Source organism: Oncorhynchus mykiss, chromosome 8 (assembly GCF_013265735.2).
Source record: "Oncorhynchus mykiss isolate Arlee chromosome 8, USDA_OmykA_1.1, whole genome shotgun sequence".
Taxonomy (NCBI): Eukaryota; Metazoa; Chordata; class Actinopteri; order Salmoniformes; family Salmonidae; genus Oncorhynchus; species Oncorhynchus mykiss.
This window is the reverse complement of record NC_048572.1, coordinates 51,930,655-51,957,104: the sequence shown is the minus strand read 5'-3', so window position 1 is coordinate 51,957,104 and position 26,450 is coordinate 51,930,655. Positions and strand designations below refer to the sequence as shown.

The window sequence follows — 26,450 nt, the reverse complement described above, 5'->3', positions numbered from 1 at the left end:
GCGCATCCTGAATCAACCATTAACATTTTTTCAAGTTTCAAGTTTTAATGTCATGGGCACGAGTGCAGTGAAATGCCTTGCAAGCTCTAAACCCAACAATGCAGGTAACAAAGTAAACAATGCGGTTGTCACTATCAATGTTTATATCACATGGTACATTTGGTTTCCACAGGGACTGATTGACTCCCAGACCTTCCTCTCAGAGCAAAGGCTGCGTTATCATCTAGAGGCCAAAGTGGGTGCGGAAAGCCTTCCCATGATCCTCTCTGCTAATGTCACTCGTGGACTGGGCAGAAAGACCACCCTGTCTGCCACTCTGAAGAATGTGTTCAGAGAAGCTGCCTCCTTCTCAGGTTATAGACTATTGAATACTTGATCCAATACTGTCTATTGAGTGTTTCATAAGCCTGTAACTGTAAAGTCATAGTAAAGCCATCATTATTGGTTGGCTATCCACAGTGGTTTTGGAGAGGAGACTGGATGATGGGCGGAGACAGTACTCAGTGGAGGCGGAGCTCCTTCTGCCTGGAGTCCTGGGCAGCAGGATTCTAGGGCTGATGGAGCAGAAGGGCCCACTGTGGAGCTCTGCACTGAGGCTCAAATACGGCCTGCGAGGTGAGTGATACTTTGCCATGCAGCCTCTCTAAGGCACACGGTGGAGCTCCGCTCTGAAGCCACTATCTGTCACTTTGGGGTTTGCTGAACTTTGACCTTCCACAGAGGATTCCCGACACTTGCGTCAGGAGTGCCACACGTCCCAGAGCCTGAGGAGTGAGAGGGAGCCCAACCAGACGTACCGCATGAGGGCTGAACACGAGTTCTACTGCTCTACCACAGCCCACATCAACCACAAGGTAACCATTGGATAACCACAAGGACATGTTTAATATCATACCGTGTTTTAGGTTTGTTCGAATTGTTACCTCATAGGCTTACAGTACCTGGTTGGGCAGGACTCAAATGTTTAGGCGCTTTCATTCACTATCTGTTGTTAATGGTGTTGCAAACATTATGCTCTGACCGAGCTATTGGAGCCATGCACCATCTACTCACTAGTTACTCAAGTTGTCAAAGGATAGGAATAGAATAGACTAGAATATAATCCTTTCCTCTCACCACTCATCCTATCCCTCTATTCTTCCAGGTACAGCTGAGACACGAGGAGAGTCCCAGCCACACCAAGTCCAGTGTGGATGTGAGCTATGGGAAACACTGGGACGAGATCAACAACAAGCACCGCCTCCTCCTCAGCCAGTCCTTCAGGAACCAGTCCAGACACAACCTTACCAGCTATGCCCTGGAGGTACACACCACAGGTTTATCTCTATTGATCTACTATCTAGTACGTCTAGTTCTATGACCGTGGTATAGGATCTTGTGATATGATATCTTCAGGTTTACCATAATGAATACAGCAAGTAACATACTGCATTGTTTGCGCCCTGGAGATATAAATAGTGATAATAGAAGCTGTGCTATCTTTATCTATCGTATCTATCATCTCTTTTTCTCTACCTCCAATATTAATCATCAGGGGACAATTTAACGCAATTAATGACAATTGAGAGTTTCTGCCATCTAGAGTAGTCGAGTGATAAATGCCTCATGTTTTTGGTGTGTTTGTACTTTGAGATTATGAGCTGCTTGTCCTTGTCCTTGGGCAATAACAAACAAAAATGTAATTCACCACTATACAATATGCCACCCAACCTTTCCTCCAGTTCAGTCTGCAGGTCCCTGACAAGCGGCTGAACTACAAGACCCAGCTCATGCACTCTCACCTGAGGCATAGGGGGGCCGAGAGCAGCACCCACCTCAAAGTGAACTACAACGACCAGATGCCTCTGGTGGCTGGACTACACTGGAAAGACACCTCCAAAGCCATGTTCAGAAATTGGGAAGGTAATGAAAGATCGAAGGGCATTATTTGCTGTCGTATGCAATGTCGTGTGTGTGTGTGTCTCTATGCGTGGCCGTCCGCACGTGTAACTGTGAGTGTGCTGTCTCCAGGTATGTTCAACATGGACACTCCCTGGCTCTACATGTACACCACGCACAAGCTGAGTCAGCCCCAGCGCCACACCTACCAGTTGACCTCTGAACTCACTGCCCGCAAATGGCTGACTGTCCGTAGCCTCGTGCTGGAGGGCTATTACAGAGACAGAAGCAAGGACAGAGAGGCCCGTCTACACCTCTACGCACCCGCTGTCACATACCTCAAAGTATGAAGCTTCCTGCTAGTCTTTGACATTTTCAACAATGGCATTTATATCAAAGCAAGGGATACCTTACTGGACTGGCTACATCTCTAGACACAGTCATCAAGTTTGGGGCATACCTGTATTCACCAGTTCTTGTGGGAAAAGGTTCCATGTAGAACCCATACCCTAAGAGCGATTTTGTGCCGGTTCTGTTGTGTTCCAGGCAGTTGGCTGGGTTATGGTGGCTAAACAGGGTCTGAAGGCCTCCTGCACCATCAGCTCTGTGTGGAGCCCTGCCCTGAGGGGAGACCTCTCCCTGGAGAACAGCAAGCAGGGCAGGACCCTGCAGCTGGCCTCCAGCTATGGCAAACACAACCTCAGCCTCACCGCAGGACTCACTACCCTGGACAAGGTAGGCGGAGAGGATGAAGTGTGAGGATTAGCATGTCCTAAAATGTGCACCGTGCGTACAGTAAGTGAGTAAAACTCGATAGTGTCATGCTAATTTGTTTTTGGCAGTTATCAACCATTCATATTTTTTTGGCAATGATTTGTTGATTTATGGTTGACGATTCAGGAGGGCAGAGGAGGCTGGTGGGCGGAGCTATAGGAGGACGGGCTCATTGTAGTGGCTGGAATGGAATGGTATCAAACACATCAAACATATGGAAACCACATTTGACCCCGCCCCCTTTATTTCATTCCAGACATTACAATGAGGACGTCCTCCTATAGCTCCTCCCACCAGCCTCCACTGAATGAGGGGTGAGGCTTGAGGCTCAGGGTGTCCTAAAAGGAACCCCGTATCACAGGGATTGAGTTAGCTAGCGTCCTACAAGAAGAATTGACAGTCATCAACCACTCATCTTTTTTGGCAATCTTTTTTTAAGCTACAGTTGTTTTTTTTGCATGTCTAACATAGCATATGACTCATTGCAGAATTTAAGGAAGAGGATGGTGATGATGAAGATGACCTTATCAGAGCCCAAAAGCCCCTCTATGGAGTTGGAGTTAGAGGGTGGAGTGGAGGAGCTCAGGAAGGACAAACAGATTTATCAGAAGAGAGCGTTGCTACTCCTTCGGTATGTATCCACTTACTGGTGCTCTTTATGAGTGTGATTGAATATAACTTGATGATAAGAATGGTGATGAGGATGAAGAATGATGGTTAAATTGCATTGTAAATCCTGACAAAAAAATAAAGTTATAATTCCCCCTCCCATCCCGTTAACAGACAGCCGTTCCAGAACTTTCTACAGAGCTTCCTTCTCCAGGAGACTTTCACCGTCGACCTCCACAAGGGCCTTTACATCCTGGAATCCAAAGCCCATCTCTATAGCAACAGAGACATCATTCATACTCTCACCCTGGGATACCAGCAACCCAGTCCTTTTGTGAGTCCAGGACCACTTGTGTTTCTGGGCCCATATTCACAAAGGTCTCAGAGTAGGAGTGCTGATCTAGGATCAGGTCCTACTAATGTCAATATAATAATATGGTCGTTCCTGAATTTGTAGTTATTTAAATGTATTTAGGTACACCTTCCCATTCTAAATCAACCAATATTAATATTAATGACTTTAAATAATTTGGACCTTTATGATAACATTGTGTCACCAGTAGGAGTAGTAACACAAATTATGGTAACACCCATGAGAAATGTTAGGTTATTGAGGATTTTCTTAAGTGGAGGCCACAGATGGTCAAATGTAAGTGTAACAGTATAGCTTCCGTCCCTCTCCTCGCCTCAACCTGGGCTTGAACCAGGGACCCTCTGCACACATCAACTGACACCCACAGAAGCATCATTACCCATCACGCCACAAAAGCCACGAGTGACGTCACCGATTGAAACACTATTAGCGCGCACCACCGCTAACTAGCTAGCCATTTCACATCAGTTACATAAGGTCATTAACCTTTTTGAAAATGATTTACTAAAGTGACATGATTAATCATTTTGCTCACATTGTTATTTCCCTTCATTTAAATTGAGCAACACGAAAGTGACACTTTGGATTTAGACACCAAATGATCAATGGAATCCTCAATTTGAAGACATACTAAAAGGGTGTGATTAGCTAATCATTTTATTGAACATATACCCCTCCCCCGATAACAGTTTTCCACTGGAGGGAATGCTCGAGGTACTTGTATATCACTGCAATAAGTGATTTTCAAGGCGTTGACACCGATGACATAAAACTGAGGGACAGACATTATACTAGTAAAAAATAATAATAATAGCCTTCTTTGTTTCTATTGATTTATACAATATATTAAATCATTTTGTTCACTTTCTAGCCTTCAAAGTAATAAACACGGTCAGGTCCAAAATGATTGGCACTCATGATAAAGATGAGCAGAATGAACTGATGAACTGACCCTGAACACAGGGGTGTGTCCCAGGGGTGTGTCCTTTCACCGTTGTTGTTCTCTATCTACACTAACGAGATGAAGAGCAGAGGAAACAATGTAAGCCTTTTTAAGTACGCGGATGACATGGCTCTGGTAGGAATCTTTTTAAAAGATGCTACGTCAGATGGGGACTAAACAGACCAACAACGTTCCAGAATGGTGCCCGGTCAAGTTTCCTCCCCATCATCGTGGAAAAGACAAAGGCGCTGATCATCAATGGCAACAACTGTCCGCAACCGCTCTCTCTGAACGACCAACCAGTAGAGGTGGTTGAGTGTTTTAAATACCTAGGGACATAAAATGATAACAGGCTGAGTTTTACAGAGAATGCAGAGTGTATATTTTAAAAAGCAAGGCAAAGTCTGTTCTTAATCAGGAAATTAAAAGGGTTTGGGGTCAACCAGGATGTTCTGGAGAGGGTGTACAGCAGCTTGGTGGGGAGCATCCTCATCCTCAATATGACAGTCTGGTAATCTGAGTGTGAGGAGCAAAAGCAAACTGACCAGAATAGTAAGCACAGCCGGCAAAGTAATTGGTCGACCACAGGCACATTTGAGCATTCTGTTCCACGAGGCAACCAAAAAGAAGACACTGGCTGTCGTTTTCAATGGAGGGTCATGTCCGGAGACTTGCTGAAATGTTGATCATGTGGTCAGTTAACTTACGGCTGGCTTAGTTTCAGCCTCCTGACAGAGGCAACTTAAATGTCCTGGTACTGGGTAAAGTTCATAATGCCGTTGACCTTAGCAAGGGCCCCAGGACCAGTGGATGCAAAATATTGAAACAGGTGTGCCAATAATCTTGACCCCTATCTTTTTGAGAATTTTGTTCTATTACTTGTTAAATAAAATATATTTCTCTGAGCAATTGTATTAGCATAAAATAATAGAATTTCCCCTCTTTTGGGGGGAATACAATGTAGCTGTAAGGATCGACGCTGGTAGAGACGAGAAGCAGGTACAGGGAGTGAACATATAATTATCAACGGACATGGAACAGGACAGGATAGCGTCTGGCCATCAACACATAATGACATTAATGCAGATACAGGGAACAGAAGGGGGAGCAGACAGTTATAGACAGGACAATCGACAAAGGGAAGGAGTCCATGTGAGTCCAAAGAGCGCTGCTGCGCGTAATGATGGTGACAGGTGCGCGTAATGAAGGGCAGCCCGGTGCCCTCCAGTGCCAGAGAGGGAGAGCGGGAGCAGGCGTGACAGGCGCTCAGTATTTGTATTATTTATTTTATACAAACTTTCTTGCTCATCTTTATCAAATGTGCAAATAATTGACTGACTGACTGTAGATATCTCTAAATCCCCAAAATATCACTGTAACTCTACACATTACTACTGGGACAAGCCAATTTGCCAACCCTAACAACTGCATAAACATAAAGTGTTGCAGTATAACCAACTTGGATTATTGTCATTGGTAAACAGTTCAATACAAACAGAAACATGTATGATGTGTAACTATTTGCTATTTTAAAGTGTTTTTTCATGGTTGCAAAGGCAAGGCAAGGCAAAATGCCGGCGCAATTCAAGAACGACCCTTACTCATTATGATCTAAAAATCTAAACGGATTCTGGATCAGCACCCCTAATCTGAGACGCTCTTTGAATACAAGCCCTGAATTGCTATAGGAAAGGTTAATACAACAGTCATTAGTCAATCTTTCTCGGTGATGTTGTCTTCTATTGGTATCTTCTATTTGTATCTTCTGCAGGTGTGTTCCTCCTTGACCCACCCGTTCAGCTATGACGTCATCCCTCCAGACTCTGAAGTGTGTGTCACAATGTTTAGCAATCAGGTAGGGTGATTGATACCCATCACATTTCATGACATCAACACAAAACCTCTGGTACAGTCTGTTTTGATAAAAACAATGGTACGTTAAATGACTAAATTGAATTTCAGTCTAACAAAACAGGCTTGTAGCAGAGCACATGTGGAGAATGAGTTGGTAGCACTGTACTTGAGTCCAATTTTATGTCTGCTATACCCATAGAGATCCTGTGGGTGAAAAAGTTCTCTATAAAATCCTATGGCCGCCATATTTCTCTACAGACGCAGAGAGAAGTGCGAGGGAGTGTTCGGATCGGGAAGAAGGACAGGCTGACGTTCCTTGGACAAATTCAGTTGAACCCCTCAAATTTACCTCAGCACAGGGTCAAAGTTCGAGCCAACCTCACCCACCTACTCCAGGTAAGGCAGATTCTATCAGAGGGACATTAAATAATATAAAGAGTATAATATATAATTATAATATAATATACAGTACCAGTCAAAGTTTGGACACACCTACTCATTCAAGAGGTTTTCTTCATTTTTACTATTTTATATATTGTAGAATAATAGTGAAGACATCAACACTATGAAATAACACATATGGAATCAGGTAGTAACCAAAAAAGTGTTAAACAAATCAAAATATATTTTAGATTCTTCAAATTAGCCACCCTTTGCCTTGATGACAGCTTGGTTACTGCATGATTCCATATGTGTTATTTCAAAGTTTTGATGTCTTCACAATTATTCTACAATGTAGATAATAGTAAAAAAAATAAAGAAAAACCCTTGAATGAGTAGGTGTGTCCAAATGTTTGACTGGTACTGTGTTCCATTGAGCAGTGTTATTAATGGCTCTATTTTAACAAACCTAACGCAATGGTCATATCTAAGCGCAGGCGATTGCGTTATAGGTTCAGGGGTGTGTCAGACATATTTTTCATTTTTCACAATTATTGCCGCACTTGTTGGCGTGAAAAGGCTAGGTTTAGATGAATAAAGAAGTTGTGGGTGTGTCCAGGCTTGGCCCCTCACTGACCAATCAGAACGTGCTCCATTGCCAGATATGTGGTTGCTTCAACTGTCTTTTTATGTATTGCCGTGGAATCAACTCCAATTCCAATTTTAGTCTGTTATAGTTTGTTAAATAGCTTACAGAAACGAAAGAACAAAATGTAGACCTATCTTTGCGAAATAGGTTAGCTTGAACCCATTTGCAGTCCACAATGCTCTGAGTAAATGCATGGCTTCAATAGCATTCACACTGATATAGGGGCAAGGCCTACTGTAAATTGCATTATGGCTGAGCATGGACATGCCAAACATGGTCAATAAGCAAGATTAAAGTAATTATTGATAAGCCCTAAAAAGAGAATGAATCATTCTAATGAAATGCTAAACAACAACAACAACAACTTGGCTATGTCACACCCTATTTTTATTATTGGGGGAGGGTAGTTTAATATTCCAGATAGATTGTGATACATTTCCAATCACTCATATGTGTTTTGTAAAGAAAAAATAAAAAAATATATATACAGTACCAGTCAAAAGTTTGGACACACTTACTCATTCAAGGGTTTTTCTTTATTTTTACTATGTTCTACATTGTAGAATAATAAATGAAGACATCAAAACGATGAAATAGCACACCAATAAAGTGTTAAACAAATCAAAATAGATTTTAGATTCTTCAAAGTAGCCACCCTTTGCCTTGATGACAGCTTTGCATACGCTTGGCATTCTCTCAACCAGCTTCACCTGGAATGCCTTGCCAACAGTCTTGAAGGAGTTCCCACATATGCTGAGCACTTGTTGCCTGCTTGTTCTTCACCCTGTGGTCCAACTCATCCCAAACCATCTCAATTGGGTTGAGGTCGGGTGATTGTGGAGGCCAGGCCATCTGATGCAGCACTCCATCACTCTCCTTCTTGGTCAAATAGCCCTTACACAGCCTGGATGTGTGTTGGGTCATTGTCCTGTTGAAGAAAAAATTATAGTCCCACTAAGCTCAAACTAGATGGGATGGTGTATTTCTGCGGAATGCTGTGGTAGCCATGCTGGTAAAGTGTGCCTTGAATTCTAAATAAATCACAGACAGTGTCACCAGCAAAGCCGCCCCACACCATCGCACCTCCTCCTCCATGATTCACAGTGGGAACCACACATACACAGATCATCCGTTCACCTACTCTGCGTCTCACGAAGACACAGCGGTTGGAACCAAAAATCTAAAATATGAACTCATTAGACCAAAGGACTGATCTCCACTGTTCTAATGTCCATTGTTCTTGTTTCTTGGCCAAAGCAAAAATCTTCTTATTTTTGGTGTCCTTAAGTAGTGGTTTCTTTGCAGCAGTTCGACCACCTCAAATATTTCCACCCCACCAGTTTTCACATGACGAAATTGCAAACGAATGTCTTTTGACACGAGTGCCGCCTTAACACCAGCCCAAAATAGAGCCCTATACAGAGCATTCTGAAAGTATTCAGACCCCTTGACCTTTTCCACATGTTGTGTTACGTTACAGCCTTATTCTTAAATCTACACACAATACCCTATAACTACATTTTTGCAAATGTATAAAAAAAAATGCAAATATCACATTATTCAGACCCTTTACTCAGTATTTTGTTGAAGCACCTTTGGCAGCGATTACAGCCTCGAGTCTTCTTGGGTATGACGCTACAAGCTTGACACACCTGTATTTAGGGAGTTTCTCCCATTCTTCTCTGCAGATCCTCTCAAGCTCTGTCAGGTTGGATGGGGAGCGTCGTTGCACAGCTATTTTTCAGGTCTCTGGCTGGGCCACAAAAGGACATTCAGAGACTTGTCCCGAAGCCACTGTCTAGGCTGTGTGCTTTGGGTCATTGTTCTGTTGGAAGGTGAACCTTGCCCCAGTCTGAGGTCCTCACCCTTCTGGAGCAAGTTTACATCAATGACCTCTCTGTACTTTACTCCATTCACCGTTCATCTTTCCTTCGATTCAGACTTCCCTCGATCCAGTCCCTGCTGCTAAAAAACTTCCCAACAGCATGATGCTGCTGCCACCACCATGTTTCCCCGTAGGGATGGTGCCAGGTTTCCTCCAGACATGACATTTGGCATTCAGGCTAATGAGTTCAATCTTGGTTTCATCAGACCAGAAAATATTTTTTCTTATGGTCTGAGAGTCCTTTAGGTACCTCTTGGCAAACTCCAATCGGGCTGTCATGTGCCTTTTACTGAGGAGTGGCTACCGCCTGGCCACTCTACCAGAAAAGTGGACGTTAAATGCTGCAGAATTGTTTTGGTACCCTTCCCCCGATCTGTGCCTCAACACAATCCTGTCTCGGAGCTCAACGGACAATTGCGTCAACCTCATGGCTTGGTTTTTGCTCTGACATGCACTGTCAACTGTGGGACCTTATATAGACAGGTGTGTGCCTTTCCAAATCATGTCCAATCAATTGAATTTACCACAGGTGGACTCCAATCAAGTTGTAGAAACATCTCAAGGCTGATCAATGGAAACAGGATGCACCTGATCTCAATTTTGAGTCTCATAGCAAAGGGTCTGAATACTTATATAAATAAGGTATTTCTGTTTTTTTTATTTTTAAATCATTTGCAAAAGTGTCTAAAAATCTGTTTTCGCTTTGTCATTATGGGTTATTGTGTGTAGATTGATGAGGATGTTTGTTTATTGAATTAATTTTAGAATTAGGCTGTAACGTAAAAACATTCGGAAAAGGGGAAGGGGTCTGAATACTTTCCGAATGCACTGTTTGTGTTGACATTACCAGAAAGGAAGTGTGGAGTTTCATCCCAATAGTGTGAAAAGACTTCTTCATCTTGTCACGTGTGCAGTGATGTGATAAAAACGATAGGGGAATATGGATGGATGTCCACTGGGAATTTGATTTCACCTTTCCAAGGAAGGGAGACAAGGAGAGGAAAAAACTATTGTGATGGACCCATGACTTTCTTAGCTATTTCAGTTGAAGCTCCCTTCGTCGGCCATACTGGAAGGAGATGTGTCCTGGACTCCTAACAATAACAGTGTGTTTGATTACCTAGTGAGAGGCAAAGTAGGAATCAACCGGCAGGAGTGTCAGGTAAGAGTAACTATTCATTCACAACTTAAATAAAAAATATTGCTTATTTATGATTACAGCACTTATCAATCATTAACAATGTGTTTTTTTTTCTCCATCAGTTTTCTGTTCATCTGAATGGCTCATCAGACAGAATTGGTCTGTATTCCTCGCTCACACATCCCTTCCAATCCAAGATCCTTAAAACATTGGAGGTGGGTTGCTAATGTGCTTTTTCAAAGGTTGACAATTGAATCCCTTAACTGACGAGGAATATAACATTTAAAAAAAACATGTTGCTTTTTTGTTTTTTGGTCAGCGTATCTCGTGGTTTCTAATGGGTTTAGTAACTTTACTCTTTTGTATTCTCCAGGCCCGGCTCACTGCATACACTTCTATGGTGGACGGCAGAGTGAGCAGCTCTCTCTGTGTGAGGGCTGATGGGAAGGACAGAGCCCTGCTGGAGGCCCAGCTCTCCCACTCCCTACAGAGAGACACCAGAGCCCTGAGTCTACATCTGACCCTGCTCCAGACTTTACTACCTACTACAGCCACGCAGCTGCACCTCAACATGTCTGCCAACATGTCCTCAGATAGGTGAGTGCATTCTCACTAAATCAAATCAAATGTTATTGGCCACATACACATGGTTAACAGATGTTACTGCAGGTAACATCGGAGCTTGTGCTTCTAGCTCCGCCAGTGCAGTAATATCTAACAATATATACCCAATACACACAAATCTAAGTATAGGAATGGAATTAAGAATATTTAAATACTAGTCTATCAAGTAGCTACATACAGTGTGTACTTAGGACAGGTCTGTCTGTCTTAGCCACAGTTTTGCTGTATCCCTCCCCATGCGTTCTCACTCTGTATCCTAATTGTAATCGTTCATAGTACCTCCATACCTTCTCATCTCTCCCTGTCTATCTCCTTCCAGACTCTCCATGCATGGTGCCTATGACCAGGGAGGGGAGGTCCTGCAGGCCCAGGTGGCTGGCTCATTGGAGCACTCCCCTGGTTCCCCGTGGCTCCGGATGGCTGTCAACGGCGGCCTGAGGCACTCCTTACCCAGCCTCACTGCTCTGCCTCCTGCCCTGAGTCTGGAAGGAGCCCTGGGGCAGTCAGACTGGCTCACTGAAGGTATGGATCTATTTGACTTAAGAAGTGATTGAGACTCATTCATCTGGTCTTGTCTCGAGAAGTGCCATGGCGAACCCAGGTTTGTGTATTTTCCATGTTAATGCTGTATAAATGGTGAAACACACGCACACGCACGCACGCACGCACACACACACACACACACACACACACACACACACACAAATGTGTTATTCAGTACTATGAAGTGTACATGTGTGTTGCAGGGCAGCTGAGAGTGACAGTGAGTAAGGCTGTGTACAGTGTGGAGCTGAGTCATCAACAGGACCAAGGAGACACCTGGGAGGAAGAGGATGGCATGCTGGGGAAAGAGCCTGACGCGGCCAGTGATTGGTTGTGTGCTCGGGCAGGGGAGGAGTCTCTGTGTGTGAATGTGAGCCGCCGATTGGGCAGTCAGCCGAGGGGTGGGGTCAACGCACAGCTCGCTCACTCCTCCAGCTGGCTCCACACTGCAGGTGACCCCCTCCATCTGTCACATACTATAGTTACTTTGAGTCTCTACTCCCCCATTCCCTCTTCCCTCTCCTCAGATGTCCTCCTTCTATGCTCCTTTCTCCTCCACACTTTCTGTCTCCTTAGATATCCTCAATAAATATGATAATATGAAACCGTAATCTGTTGTAAAAAATAATGTGTCACATGCCCTGTTTATCATAAGTCTTACATACCCTTTCAAGTATTGTTAAATTACAGAAATCCGCACACATACATTGTGTACCATTGTCTGTCACCAATGTTTTAGGTATACCAGGTAACAGCAGTGCCCAGGTGAGCTGGACCCAGGAGGAGGGGAGGCTCTCAGTGCTGGCAGAACTACAGACCGGAGCTCATGGCCTGAAGGCTGAGTTTGAGAGGGCCAGGACTGGCGGGGCCTCACCACGATGGGAGCTCCAAACCAGGGTACAGCACCAAAGCAAGGCCCTGGTCCAAAGAGGCCTGCCTAGCTCCATCCAGGCTACAGGGCACTATCAGGTGCAGCTTCATCCTCTTCTTCCTCATCCTTTCTCTTCTTTCTCGCTACTCTATTGTTGTTAAGAATGCTGCGTTGAACTTGATTTTGGACATACTCCTGGAGATAACCTATCAAGATATCGAAGAAGATGTATCAACGATGCTTCAAGCTAAGGCTTTTATAAATATAAGAATATAAATGAATTTGATTGTCAGGTTTCAAGCCATGAAAGACATTCATAATTCAGTCTTTACTTCTATGTATTGCAGTATTTTCAGTTGAATATTTACTGAGCAAAATTATTTTCATGACCTCTGACTGTAGGAGGAGACAGAGCGTTTGAGTGCAGGGCTGACCATAGCAGTTGACGAACAGAAGAAGGTGGACGTCCTAGTGGAAGCCGGCAAGGGGAACACCGCCGCCAACCTGACTGTGTCTCTATTGCACCACCTGAGGCAACTCAAAGGAATGATACCTACATCATTGCAGGTGACTAACACATTTGTACATTGGAAAATCGCTCAAAAACACATTTACAACAAGACTCTGATATCACAGTTGTTTTCACTCCAAAGAAGAATAGGAACCGTGCGCTCCAACTCATGTGCCATACTGTCTGTGTTAAATTCCTCCATCTTCTCCCACTGCTCCCCCTTTAATAAACAAACTGTGTCGACGGGGGGTCTCTGTTTTCACAGATGAGCTGCACGGGGTACGCCACCAACGGTGCCGCTAATGACCGCCTCTCGGCCCAGTGCTCCGGAAGCGTCGCCGGTCGACCTGTGGAGGTACGCGCCTTTCGCTCCGAGAGACCACACAGCAGCAGGCTCTGCTACGGCCTAGCGTTAGCCTACCCTAGCATCACCGCACAGGCCAAAGGCTGCTACAGCCCCATGGGTCAGGCCGAGCTCAGGGCTAACCTCACCCACTCCTCCCGGCTACTGCAGCTCTCCCTGGGGCTACCCTCCCACTCTAGCCTCAGGCTTCTGCTCCGGCCTGGGCCTAAGCGATGGGGCCTGGGATTCGGGTCGGTGGTTGGCCCCTGGAGGGTGGACCTTAGTGGGGAGCTGAGGCAGGAGGCGGCAGGGCTCTATGCATGGCACGGCCTGGTTGAGTATGGGACTCCTCATGTCACACACAAGGCCGAGGTTAGAGGTCGTGTTAGGGCAGAGCGGTGGTGTTACCTCTGGGTGGAAGTGAGCGGGGTGTGTGACTCGGTCAGATCCAGCCTGGTGGTGTCGACACAGTGCGGGGGAGAGGTGCGGGTGGCCTGGGTGCGGATCACTGAAGGGGAAGGGGCACTAGCACCAAGCAGGACATCTATGACCATAATAGGAAGCGCTGTGAAAGACGGCCTCAGGGGTACTGTGGATCTTGAAAACAACCAGGATTCTCTCCACTGCCTGTTATCCTTGCTAATGAGAGAAAGACAGGCTGAGCTGGGCTGGACCCTCCACCACCAATGGGCCACTCTCTCTGCCTCCTCCATCCCAGAAAGTGTTGACCTGCACGGGTCAGCCCAGCTCCGACGCGCCTCCCTCTCCGGGAACGCCCGGGTTTCCTTGGACGCCCACTCGGCCAACCTGGACGTCACGGCAACTTGGGAGCCCCTCGGCCAATCCCCAAACGCCGCCCTCAGGGCCGTCCTCCAACATGACCTTGCCACCCTAAAGCATGCTGGGATACCAGAGGACGCCACCCTGAGCGTGTTTGCGGGGCCCACTCAGGCACAGGTGGAGCTGGAGAGTGATACGTGTTCCATGCTGACCCACTGGACTAGTCTACATAGAGGGGAACACAGAAGGACATGGACCCTGGTTGTCCGTCAGCGCTGTAACCTACTTAAGGTAGAGACATAGAAATAAAATTACTAGAACGGGCATACCCATTCTAATCAATGTCATTCTATTTCTATGAGTAGAGCGGTGGAAACATGGCGGGAACAGGAAATCAATCAACCAAATTGATTTTTACAAGTGACCTCAAACATGTTTCCCAGCAACAGGAAGCAGGAAGTGAGGAATCTTCACCAGAAAGATGAGCCTCCGCATTCCTTTACAGCATGGCATATCGCTGACACATGGGTTAATGCTGTCTCACATTTAGAACCCAGGTCCAATCAAATCAAATCACATTTTATTTGTCACATGCGCCCGAATACAGCAGGTGTAGGTAGACCAAACTGTGAAATGCTTACTTACAAGCCCTTAACCAACAATGCAGTTCAAGAAATAGTTAAGAAAATACTTACTGAATAAACTAAAGTAAAAATCTAATCAAAAGTAACACAATAAGATAACAATAACGAGGCTATATACAGGTGTGGGATGTTGTTGATGATGTGTCAGCTCATATGTATCTTTTATAATTATTTGATTTCAGCACAAAAAACTCACACAAAATTAGACAGCCTGTATGCTATTGACTGTCTTATTTAGCCATGAAGTGCTTTGAAAGGCTGGTAATGGCTCACATCAACACCATTATCCCAGAAACCCAAGACCCACTCCAATTGCATACCGCCCCAACAGATCCACAGATGATGCAATCTCTATTGCACTCCACACTGCCCTTTCCCACCTGGACAAAAGGAACACCTACGTGAGAATGCTATTCATTGACTACAGCTCAGCGTTCAACACCATAGTACCCTCAAAGCTCATCACTAAACTAAGGATCCTGGGACTAAACACTTCCCTCTGCAATTGGATCCTGGACTTCCTGACGGGCCGCCCCCAGGTGGTGAGGATAGGTAGCAACACATCTGCCACGCTCATCCTCAACACTGGAGCCCCCTAGGGCTGTGTGCTCAGTCCCCTCCTGTACTCCCTGTTCACCCACGACTGCATGGCCAGGCACAACTCCAACACCATCATTAAGTTTGCAGACGACACAACAGTGGTAGGCCTGATCACCGACAACGACGAGACAGCCTATAGGGAGGAGGTCAGAGACCTGGCCGGGTGGTGCCAGAATAACAACTTATCCCTCAACGTAACCAAGACTAAGGAGATGATTGTGGACTACAGGAAAAGGAGGACCGAGCACACCCCCATTCTCATCGATGGGGCTGTAGTGGAGCAGGTTGAGAGCTTCAAGTTCCTTGGTGTCCACATCACCAACAAACTAGATTGGTCCTAACACAAGAAGACAGTCGTGAAGAGGGCACGACAAAGCCTATTTCCCCTCAGGAAACTAAAAAGATTCGGTATGGGTCCTCAGATCCTCAAAAGGTTCTACAGCTGCAACATCGAGAGCATGGTTGCATCACTGCCTGGTACGGCAATTGCTCTGCCTCGAACCGCAAGGCACAACAGAGGGTTGTGCGTACGGCCCAGTACATCACTGAGGCTAAGCTTCCTGCCATCCAGGACCTCTACACCAGGCGGTTTCACAGGAAGGCCCTAAAAATTGTCAAATACTCACCACAGTCATAGACTGTTCTCTCTACTACCGCATGGCAAGCGGTACCGGAGTGCCAAGTCTAGGACAAAAAGGCTTCTCAACAGTTTTTACCCCCAAGCCATAAGACTCCTGAACAGGTAATCAAATGGCTACATGGACTATTTGCATTGTGTGCCCCCTCCCCGACCCCTCTTTTACACTGCTGCTACTCTCTGTTTATCATATACGCATAGTCACTTTAACCATATCTACATGTACATACTACCTCAATCAGTCTGACTAACCGGTGCCTGTATATAGCCGCACTACTTTTATAGCCTCGCTACTGTTATTTTTCACTGTCTTTTTACTGTTGTTTTTATTTCTTGACTTACCTATTGTTCACTTAATACCTTTTTGCACTGTTGGTTAGAGCCTGTAAGTAAGCATTTCACTGTAAGGTGAAACCTGTTCTATTCGGCGCACATGACAAATAAACTTTGATTTGATTTGATATATTGGTTGTTGTTGCTGACTTTTGGTTTCCCCTCCACAGACTCTCCTCCCTCCGTACTTCTCAGTGAACGGCTCCTTGGTCCGCTCCGGCTGCACCACGCGCCTGGACACACACCTCCACACCGGGGGAGAGGAGAGGGGGGCCGCCAGCCTGGCCTTATCCTCCTGCCTCCCCCAGCTCAGCCTCAGGAGCTCCATCCGTCACTCCCTGGCGGGGCTCCATGCCCTGGGCCTCCCCCCTCGCAGTGCCCTGGTCCTGGGTATCTCGACTGGTGAACGCCCTGGGGTAGGGGTGGAGCTGGAGCTGGGGCAGTGCCGGATCAGGGCTGATTCGGGGGAGAATAAGGCTAACTGGGTCGTCAATGTGACCCACTACTGCCCAGAACTACAGGTAAAGAACACACTGGCCAGGAGAGCACAAACAATTCTGATTCCGCTTACCGATCAGTGGAATCTGATGTGTTAGTGCTGGGCTAAGTTCCATTGTGAGTGCCTGCATGTTTCTGCCTTGGCCAGCTTTTGGGGAAATGGTAAACCTAGTCAGTTGCACAACGGAATGCATTCATCCAAAATGTGTCTTCCGCATTTAACCCAACCCCTCTGAATCAGAGAGGTGCGGGGGGCTGCCTTAATCAACATACGCCAGGAGCAGTTGAAATTGGGGGTTAACTACATTACAAGAACAGAACAGCGGATTTCTTCCACTTTGCCGGCTCTGGTATTTGAACCAGCAACCATTCGTTTACTGGCTCGACGTTCTTAACCACTCGGCTACCTACTGCAGAGTCGGGTTCAATTCCATTTGAATTCCAATCAATTCAGTAAGTAAACCAAATTCCAATTCCACATTTCCCCAATTGAAGAGAATTGGAATTGGAATCTCAGTGCGCTTCCGGAATTGACTGGAATTTCAATGGAATTGACGCCAACCCTGCTGCATCAACAAAGCCTTTCGCTCTGTCTACCGCAAATATCACGGTTTCAACCACGCCCTACAATAACATTGTCTAAGCTATTAATCACCACTGTGGTACAGCCTGATATCTGAGTTATGACTACTTTGATTGTGCTAGCTGGAACCCCAGCTAAGAGATGGTTTTGATGATAATAGGGGGTTGCCTATATATTATCAACACACCCGTCTCCTTTGAAGAACTTCAGAAGGAGTCTTCATCAAAGGCAAACCTCGGGGCTGATTTTTAACTGGGTGTCGCTGTGATAGAACACCAAGGGTGCACCCCAAATGGCACCCTAACAGGGTCAAAAGTTGTGCACTACAGAGGGAATACTGGTTAACAATAGTGTCCTGAATAGGTTGTCATTTGGGACGTAGCCCATAGGATGGTTTGCGAGACCATATGTGTTCTGTCTGGATCAGTGCCCCGTGGTGTTTGTACTAGCAGCGGGAGCTCCTTGTCTCTAATTGTGAGCAGTGTGTGTGTGTGTGTGTGTGATTGACAGAGCTTTGTGGATGCAGCTGGACAGAGGGCTTCGCTTTGTTTACCGTCGAGGGATGGGGAGAGAAAGGAGGAGTGAAAGTGAAGGGAGAGGGGGAGTGAGAGTGAAGATAGAGGGGAAGTGAAAGTGAAGATAGAGGGGAGTGAGAGTGAAGATAGAGGGGGAGTGAAAGTGAAGATAGAGGGGGAGTGAGAGTGAAGATAGAGGGGGAGTGAGAGTGAAGATAGAGGGGGAGTGAAAGTGAAGGGAGAGGGGGAGTGAGAGTGAAGATAGAGGGGGAGTGAGAGTGAAGATAGAGGGGGAGTGAGAGTGAAGATAGAGGGGGAGTGAGAGTGAAGATAGAGGGGGAGTGAAAGTGAAGGGAGAGGGGGAGTGAGAGTGAAGATAGAGGGGGAGTGAGAGTGAAGATAGAGAGGGAGTGAGAGTGAAGATAGAGGGGGAGTGAGAGTGAAGATAGAGGGGGAGTGAGAGTGAAGATAGAGGGGGAGTGAAAGTGAAAATAGAGGGGGAGTGAGAGTGAAGATAGAGGGGGAGCGAGAGAGGAAGTGAGAGTGAAGATAGAGGGGGAGTGAGAGTGAAGATAGAGGGGGAGTGAGAGTGAAGATAGAGGGGGAGTGAAAGTGAAGATAGAGGGGGAGTGAGAGTGAAGATAGAGGGGGAGCGAGAGAGGAAGTGAGAGTGAAGATAGAGGGGGAGTGAGAGTGAAGATAGAGGGGGAGTGAAAGTGAAGATAGAGGGGGAGTGAGAGTGAAGATAGAGGGGGAGCGAGAGAGGAAGTGAGAGTGAAGATAGAGGGGGAGTGAGAGTGAAGATAGAGGGGGAGCGAGAGAGGAAGTGAGAGTGAAGATAGAGGGGGAGTGAGAGTGAAGGGAGAGGGGAAGTGAGAGTGAAGGGAGAGGGGTTGCCTTGAGTTGACAATATGGATAGAAAGGTTTTGTGTCGTTAGAATAATTGAAAACTGCAGTTTTTTTGGAAGTGTGCATTCATGATAGTGCTTTTATAGTGTTGGGATGTGTGGTTAGAGATAGGGTTTGTGTGTATGTACTTCGAGGGACTGCCTATGTGTGTTTTACAGCATGTGTGTATGTGCGAGCGCGTGCACATGCCTGTGTGTCTACATGCACATGAGCCACGCATGCCCATGTATGTACATTTCTCCTCAGAGCACAGGACTCCCTGCATCCCTGGCCTTCCAGGGCCTCCTCTCATTGGTCCCTTGCCAGCTGGCCGTTCACTGTACTCTAAAGATGGACAACCGTGATCTTACTCTGGAGCTGGGCCAGTCCTGCAGTCCGGCAGCACACCTCTCTGGCTCCCTGACACACTCCTTCCCTGGGCTCCGGACCAGGGGCCTCCCCCTGAAGACCAGCATAGAGGCTTGGGCCCCCGAGGGCCCCGGACAGAATGGGGCCCTGTTGATTAAAGCTGGCTCGTGTCATATCAGAGCTAATGGAGACATGGGGTCTAATGGACGGACACAGTGGGCTACGGAGTCAGATTGTCCGTTGCTACAGGTAAGCTATCCTCTTTTTTTCAACTATTGAAATGCAACACGTTATACAGAGAGTATCCTCATTGCAGGCCTATGACTTCCACAGTGAAACCCGAGAGACTGAAAAACAGCTTCTATCTCAAGGCCGTCAGACTGCTAAACGGCAGTCACTAACTCAGAGAGGCTGAGGATGCTGCCTACATAGGGACTATCGCTGGCCACTTTAATAAATGTGTCTCTAGTCACTTTAAACAATGCCACTTTAAGAAGGTTAACATATCTTACATTACTCAAATCATATGTATACACTGTACCTTATACCATCTATTGCACCTTGCTTATATATACAGTGCCTTGCGAAAGTATTCGGCCCCCTTGAACTTTGCGACCTTTGCCACATTTCAGGCTTCAAACATAAAGATATAAAACTGTATTTTTTTGTGAAGAATCAACAACAAGTGGGACACAATCATGAAGTGGAACGACATTTATTGGATATTCCAAACTTTTTTAACAAATCAAAAACTGAAAAATTGGGCGTGCAAAATTATTCAGCCCCCTTAAGTTAATACTTTGTAGCGCCACCTTTTGCTGTGATTACAGCTGTAAGTCGCTTGGGGTATGTCTCTATCAGTTTTGCACATCGAGAGACTGAAATGTTTTCCCATTCCTCCTTGCAAAACAGCTCGAGCTCAGTGAGGTTGGATGGAGAGCATTTGTGAACAGCAGTTTTCAGTTCTTTCCACAGATTCTCGATTGGATTCAGGTCTGGACTTTGACTTGGCCATTCTAACACCTGGATATGTTTATTTTTGAACCATTCCATTGTAGATTTTGCTTTATGTTTTGGATCATTGTCTTGTTGGAAGACAAATCTCCGTCCCAGTCTCAGGTCTTTTGCAGACTCCATCAGGTTTTCTTCCAGAATGGTCCTGTATTTGGCTCCATCCATCTTCCCATCAATTTTAACCATCTTCCCTGTCCCTGCTGAAGAAAAGCAGGCCCAAACCATGATGCTGCCACCACCATGTTTGACAGTGGGGATGGTGTGTTCAGCTGTGTTGCTTTTACGCCAAACATAACGTTTTGCATTGTTGCCAAAAAGTTCAATTTTGGTTTCATCTGACCAGAGCACCTTCTTCCACATGTTTGGTGTGTCTCCCAGGTGGCTTGTGGCAAACTTTAAACAATGCTTTTTATGGATATCTTTAAGAAATGGCTTTCTTCTTGCCACTCTTCCATAAAGGCCAGATTTGTGCAATATACGACTGATTGTTGTCCTATGGACAGAGTCTCCCACCTCAGCTGTAGATCTCTGCAGTTCATCCAGAGTGATCATGGGCCTCTTGGCTGCATCTCTGATCAGTCTTCTCCTTGTATGAGCTGAAAGTTTAGAGGGACGGCCAGGTCTTGGTAGATTTGCAGTGGTCTGATACTCCTTCCATTTCAATATTATCGCTTGCACAGTGCTCCTTGGGATGTTTAAAGCCTGGGAAATCTTTTTGTATCCAAATCCGGCTTTAAACTTCTTCACAACAGTATCTCGAACCTGCCTGGTGTGTTCCTTGTTCTTTATGATGCTCTCTGCGCTTTTAACGGACCTCTGAGACTATCACAGTGCAGGTGCATTTATACGGAGACTTGATTACACACAGGTGGATTGTATTTATCATCATTAGTCATTTAGGTCAACATTGGATCATTCAGAGATCCTCACTGAACTTCTGGAGAGAGTTTGCTGCACTGAAAGTAAAGGGGCTGAATAATTTTGCACGCCCAATTTTTCAGTTTTTGATTTGTTAAAAAAGTTTGAAATATCCAATAAATGTCGTTCCACTTCATGATTGTGTCCCACTTGTTGTTGATTCTTCACAAAAAAATACAGTTTTATATCTTTATGTTTGAAGCCTGAAATGTGGCAAAAGGTCGCAAAGTTCAAGGGGGCCGAATACTTTCGCAAGGCACTGTACATATTTATATGTACATATTCTTATTCCATCGTTTAGATTTATGTGTATTATGTAGTTGTTGGGGAATCGTTAGATTACTTGTTAGATATTACTGCACTGTTGGAACTAGAAGCACAAGCATTTCGCTACACACGCACTAGCATCTGCCAACCATATGTATGTGACCAATAAAATTTGATTTGATTTAATGTGGAAAGTTTGTAGTTTTCATATCCAACTTACTGTATGTAGCCTAATCTAGTTAGCCCGGTCCCATATCTGTTTGTGCTGCACAGCCATCACCTACAAACAGATCTGGGACAGCAAGTAAGTCTCTCTCTTACTGAATATCCATGCCTGAAGAAAGCCATGCAGTTAAATCACAAAATCACACTCCTATCCACCTTTTATTTCCCCAGGGTCTTGACCTCCCCTCCCAGGTCCACCTGAATGGCTCTGTGGGAACAGATGACCACAACATCTGGGTGGCCATTTTGGATGCCAGTGTGGAGGGGCAACAGAGGGGTTCCCTGAGGCTGACCGCAGGGGCCAGGTCTGGGCTGAGGCTAGAGGGACACCTCATTCACAACCTCACGGCCCTTGAGGGGATACCGGGCCAGAGTAGGATAGTGGTGACCGGTAGTGGTAGGGCAGACTCACAGGGCTACGAAACAGAGGTGGAGCTACAGCTGGGGGAATGTGCTGTGAGAGGCTCAGCGACAGTGATGACAAGGGACAACCTGAAGGGGGCAGTGGTGTACCACAACAACTGCACTGCACTACAGGTACCGGCACATTTTGATGAAAGTATTCTATTCTATTCCACTACCAACAACTTTGACACTGTCTCGCACTGGGTACTGATTTCCCCTAAGCACAGAATTAGGATCAGCTTCCCGTCCCTATGTTGTAACCTGAACTATGTGGGTGAAAAGTGCGAAACTGAACTTAGATCAGCTCTTAGGTGCAACTTAATCATACACTGCTATGTTAATAACTACTAACTCTTCATCCATTTTCAACCAATGTTTGATTTGCCGGTCTATAATGTTATATACCAAATATTTTATAGGAATGGGGTAGTCCAGTTAAGATGAAAGTTTCTTGGTCCTTGGTCATCACCCAGACACTCCTAGACACCCATGTCTCCATGGCGATGGATGAAAAGAAACTACAGGCTTTGATGGCACTGAAAACAACAAAGGTAGGCTACTGTTTTTTCCATACATTTCATAATTACAAACATTTCAGTGTTTCGAACGGCCTCTTCCGAACAATGCATGCTCATTGACTGATAAACATAGAGATGAATGAATACATTTCAAGTACTGTGTCTACCTCTGTTTGTGTCTGCCAGGGTTGGCAGGAAGCATCAGCCCATCTCAACCACTCTGTGCCCCTGCTAGAAAGGGTGGGTCTCCCCGCCAATTCTGCCATGACGACCCGCTCAGAGAGCCATGGCAACGGCTCTTACCACGGGCTCCTCCACTGCATCGTGGGAGGCCAACAGGTCACTTGATTAACAGCAGCTGTTTAGAGAGGAAACCACAGAATTAAACACTTATTAAGGGCCCTGTGCTTTGCGCAATCGTGTGACATATCAATATTTTATCCTGCATTTGAAGCCATATCCAAAAATGCGAATTCCACCCCAAAAATATAGCAATTGTCTGAGGATGGTACTGGACCAAAAGGGAACAGTTAGATGAAAAAGCTTGAAATAAAGGTTCAAATCCAGGCATGGCACATCACTGCGCAAAATGCAGGGCCCTAAGTATGATGTTGTATCTCTACGGAGAAAACTGCCCTGTTGTAAACTAGGGGGTGAGCGGGGTGCATCCCAATAGTCTAAAGTCGCTTCCTTTCCTAGACTCCTCTCCTTCATCTGCACTGGTCTGTAAACACATTGCATCTTCTTCTTTTTTATACCACAGCGTACATCAGGGAAATAATGCAAAATAAGCAATTTTACACTATTGAGATGTACCCTAAGATGCGTCCTTCTTTGCAGTCATCATGAATGTAATAGTGAATGCAATATCATGATTATCCACCATATTCATTTTATCCAATTTCACGTGTCTTTAGTATGTGTATATGTCCTTATTTATGGTAAACACTTTTATTTTTAGTTCATTGAGGAGATGACCGTAGAGAGGAGTCAAGGGATGGTGAGGGTGAAGAGCATTGTCAATCACACGATGGAACTTCTGAAGAACTGGGGACTGCCAGAGAACAACAGTATCCAGGTTAGCGATGTCAGACTGCTGATCCAAGCCAAACCAACCTGAGTCGAGCTGTACTGGGTTGACCATAGTTGCTGGAACCAGGCTGGAAAGGACAATGTGAAAAAAAAAACAATATCCAAGCCAGCACAGTACGGTTCAGGTTGGCATGATAATGTGAAAAGCGGGTTTAGATTCCTTGGCTTATATATCGATCTGTTTCTCTACTGTATCTTATTAAGTATTTAGTATGATGCCTTTGCTGTGCCTCCAGCTAGAGCTTGGTTCTGGGCAGGTGAGGAACCTGACCATTCAGTCCCAATTTGGAGCTCAGCTAGCAGGACTGGGGCTTCAGCTTAAGGACAGTCCATTGGCTACTGAACTGAGAGGCAACCTGTGGCACAGTTGGCTTTGGCTTGAAGAGAGAGGTTTTCCACAGACGATGGAGGTAAAGAGCTATGCCCAGTCTGAATATCTTTGGCGATATCTTCAGTGAATTGAGTGCGTTTGGCTGTGTGGGTGTTCCTGCAGTACATTTCAATTATCTTCTACTTTACTGATTAGGGGTGAGTTTCCCGAAAATAAACAATGAACTTCATGCTTAATGATTTTCGGGAAACTTGGCCCTGAAAACAAGTGCAGATGAAGGAAAGAAGACAAGGATCCTTGGTCTGATGATCTATCCTTGGTGTAATCCAACCCGCTTTCTCTTGCTCCCCACCCCACCGTTTTTCCTCCCCTTCCCTCTGCCATTTTCCTCTCCTCCTCCTCCTCCCTCTCTCCCAGGCCCTATGCTCCACACACAGGGTGCTGTCTCAGCTGAGGTCCAGGGCTCACCTCTCCGTGGATGGTCACAGGCTGCTGGGCTCTGGCCTGAACATCAGTTTAGCCGATGGACATCTAGCCATGCTGCTCTCTCTGACCCCTCCCTCATCACCGCGTACAGACTTGCCATATAGTCTGGACACCGCCCTGACCGCCCAATTCACAGGTTAGCACACTAACCCAGCTAACGTCACGGAATGACAGAAAGTGGCCCTATTTGTAACGTGCGCTATCGGTCAAACGTGTCCTATGAATAACGTTCTGTCTTAACCAATCTGTGACATGTCTGGAATCTCCTTGAAGTTCAGTATGCACACAGTTATGCCTTTTCTCCACTAGCCTACTTATCCTTAGTGCCCTAATTAATTCCCCTCCATAGGGCCCATGAGGAGTGTGTCAGTGGACCTGCACTGTAAGGGGAGACGGGTGCGTGTTGTTGGGGATGTGAGGGGCTGGAGAACCTATGGAGGGTCCAGGGAGGCCAGAGCCACAATACAACACAGCTTACAGGGTCAGACCAGCCCTATTCTACAGGTAGGCTGGCTGACACACACACACACACACACACACACACACACACACACACACACACACACACACACACACACACACACACACACACACACACACACACACACACACACACACACACACACACACAAAATGCTTCCCTAACAGACGTACTGGTAAGGTAGACTGACGTGTGTGTGTGTGTGTGTGTGTGTGTGTGTGTGTGTGTGTGTGTGTGTGTGTGTGTGTAGGTGGAGGCCTGGGGAAGACTGACTGACTCTCAGCTCAGGTGCTCTGTAGCTGTGAACCCTGAGCTCAGCTCCTCTGTGGCCCTCATCATTCAGGGCCATCATCTACCAGACAGGTATGATGACACACACACACACACGGACACACAAACACAAAGCAACATGCGCTTGGTTGATGTTTGTGCTCGTGTCTAGTAAGGAGCTGATGGTGAAGGTGGTCCAGAATATCCCACAGTTGCTGCTCTATCTGCCCACTCAACTCAACGCCAGATCTCAGGTGTGTGGTACTGTGTGTGTGTGTGTGTGTGTGTGTGTGTGTGTGTGTGTGTGTTCTTTAATTCTCACACCTGCTGCTGCCATTTTCACCGCCGTCATGCTAGCTAGAGAGAGATTGCGTTTAGACAGTTCTGTGGTGCAACTCCAGCTAAAATCGAAACATTTCTGTAAGGCATACGCTCAGAAATAAGGGTTTGATCAAAGAGGAAACTGTAAAAGAGTTGGTTCTTTCGGAGTGTGTCTCGACTCCCCGCTGCACAATGGAAATGGTTGACATTTGTTTGCAAGGATGAGACCTCTTCATCAGAAACCATGTCATGTTGATTTCACCAGCGACCGCTTTAATGATTTAAATAGAGTTGAGGGGTCCTCAGCAGAAATCCTTTACTCACGGAAGACACTTGTCCATTGAGATATCCTGCTGGCGCATCAGGAAATGGAATGGTAAGATTTTGCCATGTTTATCATTGTTAAGAAGGTCTGATAAATGACTAAAATGTCAATGTAAAATTCTTAATAGTATTTGGCAATAATCCTCATTGAGTGTTGTTGATGGTAGGAGGCTGTTGTAGACCTAATCTTCTTCTTTTGTTTTTTAGATGAAAAGCACATATGTTGGATGCTACACTTGAAGTCCCAGAAATGACTGTTTGCCTATGACCTGACCCCCTTGTACGATCCATTTGTATGATCATCTGGACAGAGCAATTTGTATAGAGGTCTGGTTGGGATCATTTTTCATTTTTCAAACACCTGAAACAGCTTTTTGCCGCAATCCAGACTCATAATCATTGTGCCTAATTTTATGTAAAAAATCTGTCTATTTTCAGCATAGGTTATCTAAGCATACCTCTTGACCTGTTAAATTGTCATTTTAAATAACAATGCACATTGATTCTTTAAGAACTTTTATGCCTTAGGCATTTAGTACAACTGCCACAATGGTATATAGTATCATAACCCA

The 26,450-nt window shown here is 45.7% G+C and overlaps 1 protein-coding gene across 3 annotated transcripts in view; it reads left to right on the top strand.

The window, feature by feature from the left end:
• The window catches only part of LOC110530931, a 60,023-nt gene that overhangs the window by 19,804 nt on the left and 13,769 nt on the right, over nt 1-26,450 (top strand). The window contains exons 24-53 of one of the 3 annotated variants that reach the window (XM_021614227.2): nt 173-353; nt 460-615; nt 721-854; nt 1,145-1,303; nt 1,722-1,902; nt 2,011-2,222; nt 2,425-2,613; nt 3,141-3,283; nt 3,436-3,595; nt 6,349-6,432; nt 6,690-6,827; nt 10,392-10,508; nt 10,610-10,702; nt 10,861-11,084; nt 11,431-11,633; nt 11,858-12,106; nt 12,394-12,623; nt 12,928-13,092; nt 13,302-13,391; nt 16,544-16,894; nt 19,125-19,475; nt 21,822-22,187; nt 22,475-22,606; nt 22,760-22,912; nt 23,535-23,651; nt 23,902-24,075; nt 24,414-24,618; nt 24,832-24,986; nt 25,214-25,326; nt 25,406-25,487. In XM_021614227.2, coding sequence (XP_021469902.2) covers nt 173-353; nt 460-615; nt 721-854; nt 1,145-1,303; nt 1,722-1,902; nt 2,011-2,222; nt 2,425-2,613; nt 3,141-3,283; nt 3,436-3,595; nt 6,349-6,432; nt 6,690-6,827; nt 10,392-10,508; nt 10,610-10,702; nt 10,861-11,084; nt 11,431-11,633; nt 11,858-12,106; nt 12,394-12,623; nt 12,928-13,092; nt 13,302-13,391; nt 16,544-16,894; nt 19,125-19,475; nt 21,822-22,187; nt 22,475-22,606; nt 22,760-22,912; nt 23,535-23,651; nt 23,902-24,075; nt 24,414-24,618; nt 24,832-24,986; nt 25,214-25,326; nt 25,406-25,487 — 5,307 coding nt within the window. Of the gene's footprint in view, nt 1-172; nt 354-459; nt 616-720; nt 855-1,144; nt 1,304-1,721; nt 1,903-2,010; nt 2,223-2,424; nt 2,614-3,140; nt 3,284-3,435; nt 3,596-6,348; nt 6,433-6,689; nt 6,828-10,382; nt 10,509-10,609; nt 10,703-10,860; nt 11,085-11,430; nt 11,634-11,857; nt 12,107-12,393; nt 12,624-12,927; nt 13,093-13,301; nt 13,392-16,543; nt 16,895-19,124; nt 19,476-21,821; nt 22,188-22,474; nt 22,607-22,759; nt 22,913-23,534; nt 23,652-23,901; nt 24,076-24,413; nt 24,619-24,831; nt 24,987-25,213; nt 25,327-25,405; nt 25,488-26,450 lie in introns of all 3 variants that reach the window. The other 2 variants (XM_036985607.1, XM_036985606.1) reach the window with 2 other exon arrangements.